Raw genomic sequence first — 17,861 nt, forward strand, 5'->3', positions numbered from 1 at the left:
TTGGCTGAACTTAAAGAAGAATCGATAGGAGAATACCTCAAAAATGTTGATCCAAACAAGGACGGGGACTATAGTATATGGAAGGCCACCAAATACCTAAAACGGCCGTAAGACAGGTTCCGGTAAAAGATGCCAACAATTATTGGTGTAGATCAAACACAAGCAAAGCTCATGCTTTTGCCAACCATCTTAAAGCTTCATTTGAGCCATTTAACTTCAAAGTACCAGCCAACGCCGGGACGTTGAAGAATACATCGAAAGTCCATGCCCAATGGATAAACTTCTAACAAGCGTAAGACTCTCAGAAGTTCAGTCGGAAATTTCGCGGATAAAAAATTCAAAGTCTCCAGGTCACGACAATATCGACGCATGGACAATCAAAAATCTTCCCAAGAAATGCCTGTTATTTTTAGTGTTGCTTTTTAACTGTAGCTTCAGGCTAAGTCATTTCCCTACGCAGTGGAAATGTGCTGAAATAACTATGATACCAAAGCCAAACAAGCCGGAAAATGAGTTATCTTCATATAGACCAATAAGCCTACTGACAATATCCTCGAAAATACTCGAAAGAAGATTTCTTCGAAGATTACTGCCAGAGCTGGAAAGGCAATCGATCATCCCAGATCATCAATTTGGTTTCAGACAAATGCACGGCACACCGGAACAATGCCATCGTATTGTGAAATCTATACTTTGTAGCCTGGAAGAGAAGAAGTATTGTTGTGCGATTTTCCTAGACGTTCAGCAGGCATTTGACAGAGTCTGGCACTCAGGCCTACTGTACAAAATTAAAAAGATACTACCTACCCCGCTCTATCTCTTCCTCAGATCCTATCTGAGTTTCAGGCATTTCTACGTTAAAATTCAAGACGAAATCTCGGACATACACGAGATAAAAGCAGAAGTCCCCCAAGGTAGTGTTCTGGGACCAACGCTCTACACAGTTTTTACCGCAGACATGCCAATACTAGAAGACGATAAATTAATAGTTGCCACCTACGCAGACGACACTGCTATACTTTCATCCTCCTACTCGGCTTGAGAAGCTGCTGAAACCGCACAAGCACAGCTAGATCAATTGCAATCCTGGCTTAGAAACTGGAACATCTCGGTAAACGCCTCAAAATCTGCTCAAATCACCTTCACATTGCGAAAAGAAGAGTGCCCCAGCGTAAATCTTAATGGAGTCATAATTCCTAAATCCAATAGTGTAAGATACCTCGGATTACATTTAGATAAAAGACTTACTTGGCGTGAACATATCAGAGCCAAAAGAACACAGCTCAAAAAACAAAAAAAATGTATTGGTTGCTTGGCCCCAAGTCTAAACATAGTATGAAAAAGAAAATGCTTCTCTACAAAGCTGTGTTAAAACCTGTATGGTCTTATGGCATTCAAATTTGGGGTACTGCAAGTAAATCCAATACAAATATTATTCAAAGATACCAGTCAAAAACTCTTAGACTGATTGCTAAGGCTCCATGGTATATTAAAAATATCCATCTCCACAAGGATCTGAACACATCTACGGTGATTGACGAAATAAAAAGATACAGCTCTAAACACATCACAAGACTAAATTTCCATCCCAACACACACGCCATAAACTTATTAGACAACAGTGAAGACACACGACGACTTCAAAGACTGCATCCTCTAGACCTGCCCTTTAGATCGTAAGAACTAATTAAGTAGTTAATACAAAAATAATCATACGATGCATTTACTGATCACCCTTACTTTAAGGCCAAATTGCACTTAATGCATCAATGTGAATTATATCAGTCAATTACATTTACTTATTGTTTTACGACAGATTGTAAAAAAAAAAGTATATTAAACATTATCTTCTTATATATAACAAGTAAGGAAGGGCTAAGTTCGGGTGTCACCGAACATTTTATACTCTCGCATGATAAAGTGATAATAATTTACATATATTTTTATTTTGCTGTAAAATTAATTATATAGTAAAATTAAATATATAGCCTGGGTGCAGCTTCCTTCTGCGATTTCTTCCGTAAAATTTAGTGTTTCTGATGTTTTTCGTTAGTCGGTTAACGCACTTTTAGTGATTTTCAACATAACCTTTGTATGGGAGGTGGGCGTGGTTATTATCCGATTTCTTCCATTTTTGAACTGTATATGGAAATGCTTGAAGGAAACGACCCTATAGAGTTTGGTTGACATAGCTATAGTAGTTTTCGAGATATGTACAAAAAACTTAGTAGGGGGCGGGGCCACGCCCACTTTTCCAAAAAAATTACGTCCACATATGCCCCTCCCTAATGCGATCCTTTGTGCCAAATTTCACTTTAATGTCTTTATTTATAGCTTAGTTATGACACTTTATAGGTTTTCGGTTTCCGCCATTTTGTGGGCGTGGCAGTGGGCCGATTTTGCCCATCTTCGAACTTAACCTTCTTATGGAGCCAAGAAATACGTGTACCAAGTTTCATCATGATATCTCAATTTTTACTCAAGTTACAGTTTGCACGGACGGACGGACGGACGGACAGACGGACGGACGGACAGACAGACATCCGGATTTCAACTCTACTCGTCACCCTGATCACTATGGTATATATAACCCCATATCTAACTCTTTTAGTTTTAGGACTTACAAACAACCGTTATGTGAACAAAACTATAATACTCTCCTTAGCAACTTTGTTGCGAGAGTATAAAAATGAATAGCAAATGTGTTGCTAAACGCATAACTTAACAACGCCTGGACCAATTTTGCCGATTCTTTTTTTAAAATGTTCGCTGAGGTTTAAGAATGGTAAAATTCGAATAATTGCTGGAAAACTCCTAAAAATAGCCCTTTTCTTTTTCCCATACAAACGTTATCTAACTAAAACGTAGAATCAATTTAAGCTTTTTGCTATTACATAAAGTTCATATTAAATTAAATGTACTCACTATTGTTTAAACAATGAATGTATGTTCCCAACGTCTACTTTGAAATGAATCTAATGAGGATGGTTTGTAAACAAAAAAAAACAGAAAATGTAAATTTTTAACTGATTTAGGAGCGTAGATTTCAAAGTGACTTTTCAATACAAATTTTTTCTTTTAAATTTTTTGGTTTTGTTTTCTAATTGATTTCTTTGTTCATTTTTTGAATCGTTCAATTTCGGTCGTTTGCTTTCTTTTTGAAAATTATTAAGTGTCATAAATAAAGTTCATAGTGTGAAAATATAACAAGAAAAAATATTTATAATTTGTACAATTTCAACGAAGACAACAATTGGTTATTTTAAACTATTCGCTTTGTTCTCAAATTAAAAAAATCTAAAAACCTTTTATTTTACAAGTAAGTACGAATTACGTCTTTAAAGCTATCGGCTAATAAACTCGCGATATTATTTCTTTTGACTTACTTTAAAATGAATCAGTTTCAACGTCATTACATCAGACAAACACCAACAGCGTTAAAATAAGTGTTTTATTATATCCCTATTTTACATACATACATAAAACATTAGTAAGGCTTGAAGGAATTGACTTCAAGTCATATCAATTAAAAAAAAAATGTAAACAACAACAAACTATACTATAATAACTATACGAAACCAATCGTACCTAAATCCTGTTTTGTTCAGTTCTTAGTTACCTATGATAACTAATTATAAAAATTAATATGCCTCGCAATGGTAAACGAAGAAATTGATACCATTGGAAGAACCCGAAATGATGCATTGGTTTCAAAGGAACAGATTCTAAGCTAATTACCAATCTTATAATGCTATACAAGAACGTGACCATCGAAATGAACAAATGTAGTTCGTGAAAATTCTATGCCAACTTTCAAGGTATGTATTATAGCAGTTAATCATAATTATTTTAGCCAACAATATGTTCTGTCACCTAAGTTAAGATGTGTAACTAATCATAATCATCACATAGTCATCATAGTATTATTTGGTAATTCAGTTTTAGCGGCACTTTTATTATTTTGAAACCAAATATAATTATTTGATGATAGATATTAGTTACAACTAATTAGGAGACTGATATAATTTTTAAGAATAAATATTATTTAAGTTTGATAACTGAAAATCAATAAATTTATATCCCACATTGCTTATTTATTTTATTTTATAGTGTTTGCTACAAACATAATATTTTTTTTAAAGATACAAGGCCAAATATATCACAGAGCAGGTTCCTGTTACCAGTGTCAGATAGCAACTACCAGTTCCTGAAAATTTATTTTATGGGCAATTCAGCATAAGAAATTAATCTGCGTTGTGCACATAACAATTTAGTAAAGAGGTCTATTGTAGAACAATTACAAACTTTTTTTCATGAACACAATCAATTGATTATATTGTTTAAAAACTGCTCTGGATCTGATGCCATCAGATAATCACAAAATTGCAATCAGAGATGATAAAACACCTGCGGGTCAACATGCAAGACGTTTTAATGCACCAACTATTAATGAAGTTGCTATCGTTGTAGTTGGAGAAACCTTGGAATCCCGTGATCGTCGGAATGATCAATTACAACGTATAAAGGAAACACACCGCTCATATGATGCACTGCAATATCCCATTATATTTTGGCAAGTTGATGATGGCTATGATTTCTCAATAAAAATGTTAAATCCCATTACAGGTAATTAAAATATTACTTTAGCAATGGCGATAATATTTCATCACTATGTTATGTATTTTAATTTTATATGTCATGTTATTACACCCAAAAAAGACTCTGAATCCAACAAAAGAGTTTAATGAACTATCATTTATACCGCCTACTGATTCGGGAAAATGAAGACAATCACATATTGAAATGTCGGCGATTATATCACAAATATATTGTTGACATGTATGTTAAAATTTAAACGGAGAGATTAACATTCATCCGGTTGAATCAGACCAAACTCCGATCTGAAGAGTATATTCACCATCGAGATGCCATTAATTCTGATGGAAATGCCTAGAATGTTGGTCGGATGACTATTCTTCCAGCAACATACATCGGAAGCCCTCGACATATGCACTCAAGAATATGCTCATTAGATGCCATGTCGTATCGTCTTATGGTCACCCATTTCGTCATGATATTACAGCCAGAGTCCTAAGACAAAAATTTGTTCATCACATTTACATGCAATCCGCACTGGATAGAAATCAAGCATGACTTATTCCCTGGGCAATCACTCATTGATCGTCATTAATATCGGAAACAATTACTGGTATGGCGGTTATCCACTGTATCGTTGACGATCCATTGCAGACAATGGAAGATCAACAACTGTCAAATTAAATCAACAAGATATTGAAACAGATAATCGTTGGATTGTTCCATATTCACCCATTTCATCAAAGACCTTCAAAGCACACATCAACGTTGAATCTTGCCATTCAGTGAAATCTATTAAATACATTTGTAAATATGTAACCAAAGGGAGTGATATGGCTGTGATTGGAATTGGTGCAGAAAATTCCAATGATGAAATTACCCAATACCAAATGGGACGCTATGTTAGTAGTAATGAAGCAGTATGGCGAATATTTTCTTTTCCTATTCATGAGAGACACCCTTCTGTTGTTTACTTAGCTGTGCATCTAGAAAATGGAAAAAGAGTGTATTTTATTTTACAGCAAAGAACGCAGTACAAAGAGTTGCTCAGCTACCATCTACTACATTAACCAGTTTTTTTGAGACATGCCAAAACGATGATTTTGCGTAAACAGTGCTATATTCTGAAATGTCAAAATATTATACTTGGAATCAATCCTCAAGAAGATTTATAGGACAGAAAAAAGGAAAACAAGTTCCAGGATTCCCAGATGTGTATTCCACCGATGCCATCGGTCGAATTAATTCAGTACATCCAAGTAATGAGGAATATTTTTATTTACGACTGCAATTAGTCAATGTACGTGGTCCAAGGTCCTTCCAACATTTACGAACTGTTGATGGTGAATTGTGCAGATCTTACAGAGAAACCTGTCACCGTTTGCAATTGCTGGAAAATGGCGCTCATTGGGATCAAACTCTCAATGATGTTGTAATATCATCACACGCTCATCAAATACGAGCATTGTTTTCTATAGTCATATCTACATGCTTCCCTTCAAACCCAATTGATTTGTGGATCAAGTACAGAGATTATATGTACATACATACATACTTATGTGTGATGATATTTTGTATCAAATACGAAATAGAATGGGAAATCCAAATGTACAAATAAGTGAAGAAATTTACAACGAAGCATTGATTTCAATTGAGGACATGTGCTTGATGATGTCAAACAAACTATTAATTCAATTAAGCCTGACCGGAACCAATCGTCCAATGCATGATGCTTTTAACCAAGAGTTGAATCGAGAGAATCAGTATAATCTCAGCACTTTCAAAGAAATAATTTAAACAAATCTTCCACTGTTGAATGAACAACAGAAGTGTGTATTTGATACTCTTATGAAAGTAACAAATGATGAAATTGGAGGGATTTACTTCTTAGATGCACCTGGTTGTACAGGAAAAACATTTTTGATTTCATTAATTTTAGCAACGATTCGATCACAAAATAAAATTGCACTTGCACTCGCTTCATCGGGAATCACAGCAACTTTGCTTGAAGGTGATCGAACGGCCCATTCAGCATTAAAATTGCCATTAAATATGCAAAGCAATGAAACTCCGACCTGTAACATTTCGAAGAACTCTGCAATGGCAAAGGTTTGCAGCAATGTAAATTAAATATTTGGGACAATGCATGATGGCACATAAAAAATCTTCGGAGGCTTTAGACAGAATTTTAAAAGATCTACGGAGCAATAATAACCAATTTGGTGGTGCAATGATTTTATTAGCAGGAGATTTTCGTCAAAAAGACGAAAGTGATTCCACGATCAACACCAGCTGATGAACTCAATGCATGTCTAAAGACCTCCAATTTGTGGAAACATGTAAAAGTACTTCATTTGAGCAAGAATATGCGCGTAGAGTTGCAAAACGACCAATCTGGAAATACTTATATTCTCTAAACAACTCATTGACATTGGTAATGGAAAATTTCCTATGGACAAAGTTTTTGTCAGTTAACTCGATCAAAAGATGAACTTATTCAGAAGGTGTTTCCAGATGTTTCTCAAAATTACAGAAATCATGATTGGTTGAGCGAACGAGCTATATTGGCTGCAGAAACTTACAAAGTCGGTCGCAAAAGAAACAGAACTTTTTAAATATAACTGTTTCTGGTAGCGTCACCTATTGGTGGGTATATGAAATAAAAAGTTTGATCTCGTAAAAATTTTAAGACAATTGGATAACTACAATCAATGTTATCAATCAAAAAGTGACAGCAGCTTTCGGTCATCGGTCGTAAAATGCATTTTGAACAAAGAGCAAATATTAAATTTTGTTTTAAACTTGGGAAAACGTTTACTGTGCGAACGAATGAGCCGAAATCTTCTTTGTGTTACATGGAAATGGAGTTAAATATCACCAAAGACTCCATTCATCGCATTTTGATAGATAAATTGGGTCTACGGAAGATGTGCTCCAAGTTTGTTCCACACAAATTGACTGAAGAGCAAAAATTGCTACGAATCCAACATTGTAAGGATTTGATTAAGGAGACGAGAAAGGACATAAACTACAAATATTCGATTGTGACTGGTAACGAAACGTGTTGCTTTCAATATGATCCCGAAACCAAACGTCAAGTGCCGAATGGAAGCATCCAGACGAGCCATCACCGAAAAAAAGTCGTCTTCAGAAGTCAAAAATAAAGACAATGCTGATTTTTTTTTACGATTCCGAGGGTATTGTACACCGAGAGTTCGTCCCACCTGGCCAAACGATTAATGCTGTGTTTTACCTTGGTTTTATGAAACGTCTTTTGTCACGCATTCGTCGTGCTCGACCACAATACCGTGAGGCAGGGTCCTGGCGCCTGTTGCACGATAATGCGCCGTGTCATCGGTCGACGCTTGTCACTGATTTTTTGACAAAAAACTCCATATTAACCATTAATCACTCACCCTACTCACCTGATCTGGCACCCTGTGATTTTTACCTATTTATAAAATTTCATTTGCCCATGAAATGACACTGGTTTCAGGACATTTCAGCTATCCAAAAGGCGACGACCGATATTCTCAAGAGCATGTCGAAAAATTACCTTAAACACTCATTTGAAATGCTAATTGACCGGGCTAAACGCTGTATCGAAGCACAAGGAAACTACTTTGAATAAAAAAATATAACTTTTGAAAAATATTAATTTGTGTTTGTTGTTTTTTTAACAGTCCTGTTTCCTTTGCGACAGTCCTTGTAGATGTAAATGAATTAAATTTAAAACTTCAAGAACAAACTACAAGCGAATCGAGGATATACATATAAATCAATTTATTCGGCTACTAACCAAAATGATGTAGTGAACTATCCACCAGAATTTTTAAACTCGCTGGATTTACCAGAATTGCCACCTCACAACCTTCAATTAAAGGTTGGATCGGTAGTTATAATGTTGCGAAATATCAATCAACCGCGTCTTTGCAATGGCACACGGTTAGCGATAAAAAAATTACTGAACAATGTGATAGAAGCAACTATCCTGAAAGGAAAGTATAAAGGAGAAGACGTTCTCATACCACGCATCCCAATGATTCCAACTGATGTGCCATTTGACTTTAAACGAATACAATTTGCAGTTCGGCTTGCTTTTGCAATGACCATAAACAAGTCTCAGGGACAATCGTTAAGTGTTTGTGGTATTAATCTGGAAAACCCATGTTTCTCACATGGTCAATTGTATGTTGCCTGTTCCCGTGTTGGAAAACCATCAGATTTGTTTGTCTATGCACCAGGTAATCAAACAAAAAAACATCGTATATCACAAAGCACTAGAATGAAAATAAAATTTATTTTTGTGAATAATTATGATTCACATGATTAACAATAAAGCGATTATTGATTTTTAAATGCTTAGATATATTTTATTTAATTATATTTCTTATTCACAACGCCCTATCACCACGGTGATGTTTCTGTTCAGGAGAATTTTTTGCCCCGACTATAAAATATGTAGGAACAAAAAATGTCACATTATAAATCTTTTTGACAGGATTTTATTGCTACATATTTAATTACGCACTACAAAGTCTGGCCTGCTATACGTGGCGTGTTCATGAATTGGAAAACCATCTTCTCTGTACATTTATGCACCGGAACAGAAACCAAAAAATGTTGTTTATTAAGCTGCGTTACATTAGAAAAAATTTAGGAAAATCGAAAATAAATGATTTTCAAAACAATATAAATCCAACTTTCTTTTCATTTCAAACACATAGTTTCAAGCAGAACAACGCATTCGGGGTCATCTAGTTGGATATATATATATATGATAGAAATTAAATTGGACATACGGAATGTAATTTAGATAAATGCTGTTAATGATAATAAGATATATATACAAGTATACCTATGTATAAATAATTTTTAATATTTGTAAGCTAAACATATATAATAGTAGGGGAGCCTGGAGTGCTAAATTTGCTGTTACTGGAGCGTCAAGATAACGTTTAAAAAAAAGAAAGTCTAGGTGAAGTTTTCCATTTTAGTGGGGAGAAGAGCGGGTAATTATTTCCAAAAATGTAAAAAAAACAGTCATATAAAAATACTCAAGCGCGTCAGTCATTTATGGTATATACGCGCATTATATTTCTGATAGTCGATATATATTAATCTGACAATCAATTCGAGGTTGAGGGCCGTAATGAGAGGTTAAAAAAAAGGTGCTTGAAGTCCCTACGCGCGGATGAAGTTATACTTCTTAGTGATATTCTAAGAAATGCATATCATTTTGTATAAAAGAAAACTAGAAAACTTAAATTCACATTTTATAAATTTATTATAATTTATTATCTCCCCGAGCATGCATTTGAAAACAAGTCGTCTTTTCGCGACAATGGCAAAAGCTAAAAATCATAAATTGTACAACTTTCTGGTGCTTCTCGCAAAACTCTGCGTCGATATGTATTCACGATCATACGTATACATACATACATATTTACGCATGTTTGTAGGCGAAGCTGCTACAGCGGCAAGGGGTGATAATCGGTGGCCATTACTTTACTTATGCCATAGAAATTCTATTGCTCGGAATATGGAAATGACAGCGAAATAATGCAAATATGCATATTTCTAAAGGTCATTAATTTCTTTGAAGAAATGAAAGATCCTGAGAAGTATAGTCTTAACTTTTCAACGGCCAACGCGGAGCATTTCAACCAAAAGGAATTTATTCATTAAAATCACCACTCAGAAGTCGTTTTATCCGTTGTAAGCGAACGATTTTCGAAAAAGCATCATTTCTAATATGCCACAAGACAAAATTAGAAATGAACTTTTTAACCCTTATGTCAACGGCAACATACCTGGGTATGTTTTGCGTTTTCAAAACGCTGTAGGTCTGAACTGGATTTCGTGATATCCTAGAGAAAACTGTTTTAAGCAATAGTCCCAATTTTAGTTAGGATTGGATCATCCGTTTGGTAGATAAAGCCCATTTACAAAGTTGCACCCTTACGTCAACAGCATACAGACCTGGGTATACCATACCATATGTATAGTAAAACGCATGCAAATATGATAATATTTGAAAAGTATAGTTTACTTTGAGTGAAAAAAATACTTGTGGCATAAAAATTATTATAAATTACAAAATACTTATGAAAAAAATATTAAAAAAAACTACGAAAAAATTTAAAATTATTGAAATTCAATTACATCTATCGCATTGCGACAAGTCTTTGGAATGCTCTGCGCACACTGGTTTGTTGCATAATGTGCATGCTTTACGAGTAGGGCGTCGTTTGGAGCAGATGTAGCAATTCCCCTTTACTTTTAGGCGTCCCGTACTATCACGCTCCTCCGCTTCATGTGCTCCAGCATCCACAACTCGGATGGGCCTACCTATCATGGCTTCGATGGCGTTGCGCGTTGAAAAAACTCTGGATATTCTGCTGTTATTCGCTCTTCTCTCTATTTCTGGCTTGCATAGTTGCTCACTTAGCTGATGGAGAAACATCCTACGGCGGCTTGTATATGACTTCAGGTGAGTGTTGTTGTCAACGTATATTATGTATGCAGCAAACGCAGCAACGTCCACAATATTATAAAAGAAAACCAAAGGCCATCTATTTGTGCGCCGCTTGGTACTATATTCGGACAAGCACATGTCCATGCTATCAACTCCACCTTTCGTTTTGTTGTAGTCTAATATAAGCAATGGCTTCTTCTTAGGACCGGACGTTTCTGTTGTATAATGAGAAGTGGACAATAATACAACTGCCTTGTTTTTCTTGGGCACGTACGAGCACATCGTAACGTGATTACAGAACCCAAACATTGACGATTCAGCCTCACGCCTCTTGGGGTTGGCAAATGCTGCTGGCACGAATGTACGCCTTTTGTTGCAAGTACCCAATATAGATAAATTATTGTCTATCATCAAAGATTTTGCCAAGTTGTAGCTAGTGAAAAAGTTGTCACATACAATATTTCTTCCACTTCCATCAAAAAAGTTGATACATAAATCTTTGACTATTCTTTCACCAACATTTCTTTCACGTTCGCCAGACGGTGCCATTCCTGTATAGATTTGTCCCTGCATTGAAAACTTAAATTCAATTTAGTTGTTTATACTTTCAACAATATTGATAGTACCTGCAATGTATAGGACGAAATGGAGTCGCACACTCACCACACTTTTATCCCATATTTGGCAGGTTTTGATGGTATGTATTGCGTGAAGCCAGTTCCACCACGATAAGCATACAATTGTTCATCTACGGTGACGTTGGCCCCTGCCACGTAATATCTACAAAGACAGCTGTTTAGCATCAAAAAAACGTCCGATATTGCTGCTGCTTTGTCAGTTCGTTTGCGTTGCTGGCGTGTGTTTCCATTATCAAAACGAATGAAGCGGCTAATTTGCCAAAATCGTCGTACACTCATTGCAGCACGATATAATGGATGTGATTTAGTATTCCACAAATCTTTCGTATGCACGTAACCAGAATGTGTAACGCCACTTAGCAAAAGTACGCCCAAATATGCATCAAATTCACTTTCTGTTATGGGAATCCATGATCTCGGTTCTCTTGTTGAATGTTTTGCATTGCCAACATCAAAGAATTGCCTTGCCTTTCGATTTGATTCACGAATAATTATGTCGCATATTTCGTCTGACATTATCAATTTGAACGTTTCTGAAATGGTCAAACCTTGCGTTGCCCGTACTGGTCCAGATTGTGCACTCTTAGAATGTTGTGCGTACGGAATCTTACAGGTTGTGGTTGTATCGAAGACCAAACATTACCATCTCTGGCAGTAAAATATTTCCCAGTTTCAATTCATGCATCTTCAAGTTCTTCATCAGAATCACCGTCGTCCTCTGAGTCATATTCTGGTAACGTGGGCTCTTCTAAGTCTGAGTCATCACCACCAATATCACCTACACATTCATCTAAAGCCTCGTCACCAACTACTGAATCGTGGTCACTTATTTCTTCTTGGCTCTCTTCAAGCGTTTGACGAATATATGCTTGCTGTTCTTCGTACGAAAGTGCGCTTAGTTGTCGTGGAGTAAGCCATTCACCATCTGCCATTTCCCTTTGATTTTATTTTTGTGTTTCCACAAAATAAACAGAAACGTCCTTTCACTTCGAATCATACGTGCATGATAAAGTCCGTAATACTGCTAAACCCTATTTTATACTTTTTAGCACAAGTGATTAACGCAGGTACTAGCGATTTTATGCCTGAGTTTTTATGTTTGCAACATAAAGTAATCCTTATAAACACAAAACAATAAGAACTAACCACATTATCAGCGACCCTTAATAATCCAGAAAATATGTACACTTGTATGTATGTATATTTGTTAAACTATATCAAGGTTGCCTGTGTAGAAATGTACGATAGGGTTTTTTTAACCATGACCATTTTTAACACATGCATACGTATATTATCGATATAACGCAAATGTGTGAGTATATTAGTAAAAAAAAATCTGAATCGCAAGCGATTAGTTGAATGTGTACCGGCCGGGTTATAACGGCATGCCATTTACCATACAAAACGTATGTATATACCCGGGTGTGTTGCTGTTGACGTGCGTAAAAAAGTTCTGCTGTTGACATAAAGGTTAAACTTCACGCTGTCAGATAAAACGATATACCTAGTCATCGCGGGTCGATTTCCAAAAAATGGACCAATGCAGGGTATTTCAACAAAAGGGCACATAAAATAGTTGAGAATTCGCAGAAATGAAAGACAAAGGAAAGAAAAAGCAGTATAACTTCAATAATGAACAAGCATACAGACATACATATGCGCAGCAGCAGCAAGGAAAGAGGTAACAATCGGCGATCCATTGTATATTTCTTTCATGCATAACCAAACCATGATTAGGACAACGCGATACAACAACAATGGTGGTCTAGGTGGTAAGCGCTTCAAAAGTTACGACGAGCACGTAGGTACGTAGGTTCGAATCCCAACAGAATTGATTTTTTAATTGAATATGTCACCAACCAAAAATTGAAACATTGTTCTACAAAAACAACAACAGCATAAGCATGGCAATATTGTGCTGTTGGTAGAAAAGCCGAGCTGTGCCGAAAGAAACGAACAAACGATCGCCGATTTTCACCGCTTCGCTTGCTGCTCGAACATCTTCGCAGACCAAGGTTGCGTAGATTCATATTGAGCAAGGTTGCGCGCCTGAATCTATCGCAACCTTTTCCGAACTCGTATAAGAAGTATAACTTCAAAAAAAAAAAAAGTTATTCGAGCGTGTCAGCTTTTCAAAGCGAATGTTAATGAACCTCTTAAAAGTGTGCCATTTAAATTTCTGACTATTTCGACGTGGCCAAAAGTCATTTATTGATTTTAAAACTTGTAAAAAAAAGGTGACCTTGAGATACTCGAGCGCGTCAGATTTTTATGCAGGGGGATGAACTTGATGTCAGAGTCTTCCCAAAAGATATGATGACAATTATATAGAGGCATATCATTAATCTGACGATTTAAAAGTGGAAGAATTCTGTTTGGTTCTTATTTTTGTTACAGGATGTAATAAAAGCAGTGTTAACATATATATGTATAGAAAATTTAATAATTTATTTATATGAAAATAGAAAAAATAGAATAAAAAAAAAACACATGTCAATTTTCGTCATTCGAGTCATCGTCGAAGTTGGTTTCCACTTCTTGAACTTCCCCGTCATTTTGCACTTCTGTAACCAAGAAAAAATTTGAAACTTTACAATTTTTTACTTCTTTTATGATAGTATAGTCTTCAAAAAAAGATTTACCTGCATCAGAAGTATCTTCTAAAAGATTAGGTGTTATGACGATGTCCTCGTACGCTTCAGGAAGTTGGTTTCCAACAAACCAGGTCGGCTCCAACTTTCTAGCCATGTTTTTTCATCCGTAATCTGTTGGCGACAACTCCGTAAGAATACGATTGTGCGCGTTCCTCCACCAACACGCAATATATTTTGTTCGCAGTAAATGTTGTTGTAGTTCTGATCGGCAGGGTGGTAAGTTACAAGCGTCATAGTTACGCACATTTAATGAGAAGGGTTGAGACGTATCAGTTACCTTATACGTTTTATGAAAAATTTCCATTCTAGCACTATTGACATCAGATAGCTTTTTTAATCCGTACAAATGGCAGATGAAAGATTCTACAGTAGGAGATAATGCTTCAATATCATAATCTGTAGAACCCAAGTTTGCAAATACTTTTTGCATAGTTATAAATCCCATTAAAATGTAAAAAGCTGGGTTGTAATCACATCTCGTCAGTGCATGCAGAGCTGGTAGTGCTTGTGACACAAGTGGGCCTAATTTCTCAAAAAGAGTGGAAATGGCGATATATTGGCGTGCATTACCTACTCCGAGATCAAACCAGACTTTTATCGAAGACTTCATGTGTTCCATATTGGCTAACATAATAACAATGATGTCTGTATCGGAAGTCCTAATGGTAACAGTAGAGTCTTCTTTCATTTGACAAGCAAAAAATACAGCTTTCGTATCCGCTTCTTCATGATCGGGACATGATAGTCCATGATCAATCATGCGTGATACTTTATTATCAATAACAGAGTATACGTAACACAAATCATGAATTAGGAATATTTTCTTGTTACCAATTATCGATTTCATCTCCTGGTCAGCCCAATGCTCGATACAAAATTTTACTAATGCTTCTTTAAACTTTATGTTTTTTAAATTTTTAGCGAAATCAGAAGTTCTACTTTGTTGAGGACCAGCAATATAAAAATCTTTGTCATCTACATTGCGTCGGAGAGCATGTTCACAATCTTTGATCGAAGGTAAGAAGTAACGATCAAATATAATGGCTACATTATCTGCTGAATTTTTTACAAGAGTTTGTAAAATTTTCTTTGATAAGTCTCCAAAATTGAGCGGTATTTGATGGAAGGTGTTTAAAAAGAAGAATCCATCTACAATTACACAGTCTATCTGAAGTGGCGGTTGATCCATTTTTTCAATTTTTTTTTCGAGTTCTTGAACTAGTACTGATTTTGTAGTCTTATTAAAAGAACCATCTATATGGCATAGTGATAACTTGACTGGTGTTATTGGAAAACACAGTACCTTTTCAAGATCCAAGTTAGTAATCAGAGATAGAGCTAATAATCTACCGAATAAATCCCGCTGCAGTTTGATCTCATGAACTTTTTGTCCAATCTTCATAATCTTCTTCTTCTTTGAACTTGCAAAAGTAAGTATCGGATTTTTCTTTAGAGATTTGTGAAATCTATCCGGATTCATATTACACTCCGTTATAAACTGATCGCGAAGAAACATCCCAGACGAAACAACGTTTAGCAAGCAATTAGCAATTTGTGGGGTAGTAGCCTGGCCAGTAGAGATATTGTACAGTTGATCTTTATCTATCGAGGAAGTGAATGGATTTGTGGTCTGCTCGATGCTATGCATGAAAGCTTCGATTTGTTTTTCATGTTCTTTAAGTCTATCTGGATGTAGATCTGCTGCGACGTCTTCCCTATTGTTACTCATCCCTGCACGTTTTAAAACGTGCGAAATAATTCGATTTCGAGCTCCGTGATTTCGTGGCAGAAATAGAATTTGTGAGATTCACGATTCCTGTGAGCCGACGTGCTGCTTCACCATTGATAGTTTTCTCCAACGTTAAATCAACTGGGATCCGTGAGAAAGGTTTTTGGGTTCTCCTAATACCGATCGATCCTTTAGCAATTTCCTCTCGGAGGCCAGGATGTGTATCGCTGATGTGTTGAAGTTGATTTAAATAAAACACTAGCCACCGGCTGTAATTTTGCTGATTAAAATAGAAAAATAAATTCACAATTTTCCCAAGAACATAAATGTACAGGTTTAAGTCTCCAACTCTTATACTTCTGATAAATAAATGGTAAAGATTAAAGAAATCAATATACATAGCATAAAATTGGGCCGTTTTGCCGTGTTTGCCATGTAATGTTTCTGCTGTATATTGATCATATAATTGGAGAAGATTTTGTGTTTCAGGATGCTGTATTTGAGGCGAGTTATATTCCAGTTGCGACAAGACAGTAAGATATTCAATTACAGAATCTTCAACAGTGAAATTTGTGTTTAACATAAAAGAATTAAAGTGAAATATCTGCAGCGGTAACGCCATTATAAAGTGTAATCTTTTACACCTATTATAATTTTTTCCGGTAATAAAACCTGAAACTGATTCTGCAGCAATTAGGTCGGATTCTGTCATGATATTAGTGAGTCCGCATTCATCAATAGAAGTGCCAACTGCTTTAAAAAAAAGCCATTTCGATATGGAAGGCCCCCAAGTGAATAAAAATGTTATCGAACTTCGGTGATTCTTGAGTTTGAATGCAATAACTTGTTCGAGCTATTGCTAAATCGTATGTAACCTGAATGTATGGCGCATTACATTCGTTTGCAACTTCTTGACACAATTCTAAAGTTTTCAAAACGGTGGAATGCTTAGTGGGAGACTCGTTTATGGGAGTCAAATACGAAATTTTTGGGACAGGTGAATTGTCAATAACAATTTTACTATTATATCAACCCACATTGGAGTATCACGTACATTGAGCTTATGCAACAACTTCCACATCACATCCAATTGCTTTGATGTAATTAAACTTCCAGGAACTTTGTTGAGTGCAGAAATGTCAAGCTGATGCCAAGTTGCTATTTTTAATTTTTTTGTGAAAGTGCGCATTTCGAAAGTTATTTCTTGAAAAGTTCTGCGTTTTCGATTTCTCGACGTCGAAAGCGTAGATTCTGAAGTATTACTGGATACAGTTTGACTAGGAGCTAGATTTTCGATTTCATTAGCAGCTAAAGCTATTATAGACATCGTATCCTCATTTTGAGAAATGTTTTGAAAAATTATACCCACCGTGTCATGAAGAGTATCTTTTTCATTCAACGAAGCGATCAAAGTTATCGAAGGCAACTGCCGTAGTTAAGTCCGGACGACGTAGAATGTCTTCGGGGCACACGTAATTACTGTTAGCCGTTGAAAAAGTTAACTCAGTCTCCAATTCTTCTAATGCAGTATATGAACAACAGTGCCCATATCTGGACAGCAAGTTTATTATTTTTTTGCTGTTACATAAGCTTTTGACTGCAAGACCCAAAGTAATATGCTTGGAAGTTTTGATTTTATGGTTTGAAGCACCGTAGATTGTTTCCAAGAAGCAGGTTAATAGCTCTGGCACATAATCTAATTCACCTTTTATCAAATCTTCAGCAGTGCAATCGTCAGGCGGTTTTGTTGTCGTACAATTTAAAAT

General features: G+C 35.9%; 2 protein-coding genes across 3 annotated transcripts in view; both read right to left on the reverse strand.

Moving 5' to 3' along the window:
• LOC126765699 (uncharacterized) overlaps positions 1–17,861 on the reverse strand; it is a 460,036-nt gene that overhangs the window by 200,096 nt on the left and 242,079 nt on the right. The window lies entirely within an intron of this gene.
• LOC126765678 (uncharacterized) lies at positions 14,190–17,853 on the reverse strand. Its single transcript, XM_050483386.1, has 2 exons — positions 14,355–17,853; positions 14,190–14,276 (listed from the first exon to the last, which is right to left on the reverse strand). The coding sequence occupies exon 1, from the start codon at positions 16,093–16,095 to the stop codon at positions 14,467–14,469; it is 1,629 nt and encodes a 542-aa protein (XP_050339343.1). The 5' UTR covers positions 16,096–17,853; the 3' UTR covers positions 14,190–14,276; positions 14,355–14,466.

This window comes from Bactrocera neohumeralis, unplaced genomic scaffold (assembly GCF_024586455.1).
Source record: "Bactrocera neohumeralis isolate Rockhampton unplaced genomic scaffold, APGP_CSIRO_Bneo_wtdbg2-racon-allhic-juicebox.fasta_v2 cluster11, whole genome shotgun sequence".
NCBI lineage: Eukaryota > Metazoa > Arthropoda > Insecta > Diptera > Tephritidae > Bactrocera > Bactrocera neohumeralis.

Bases quoted from the DNA above. Each gene is read 5' to 3' on its own strand.
- LOC126765678 (XM_050483386.1), bottom strand. From the start codon at position 16,095: ATGAGTAACAATAGGGAAGACGTCGCAGCAGATCTACATCCAGATAGA.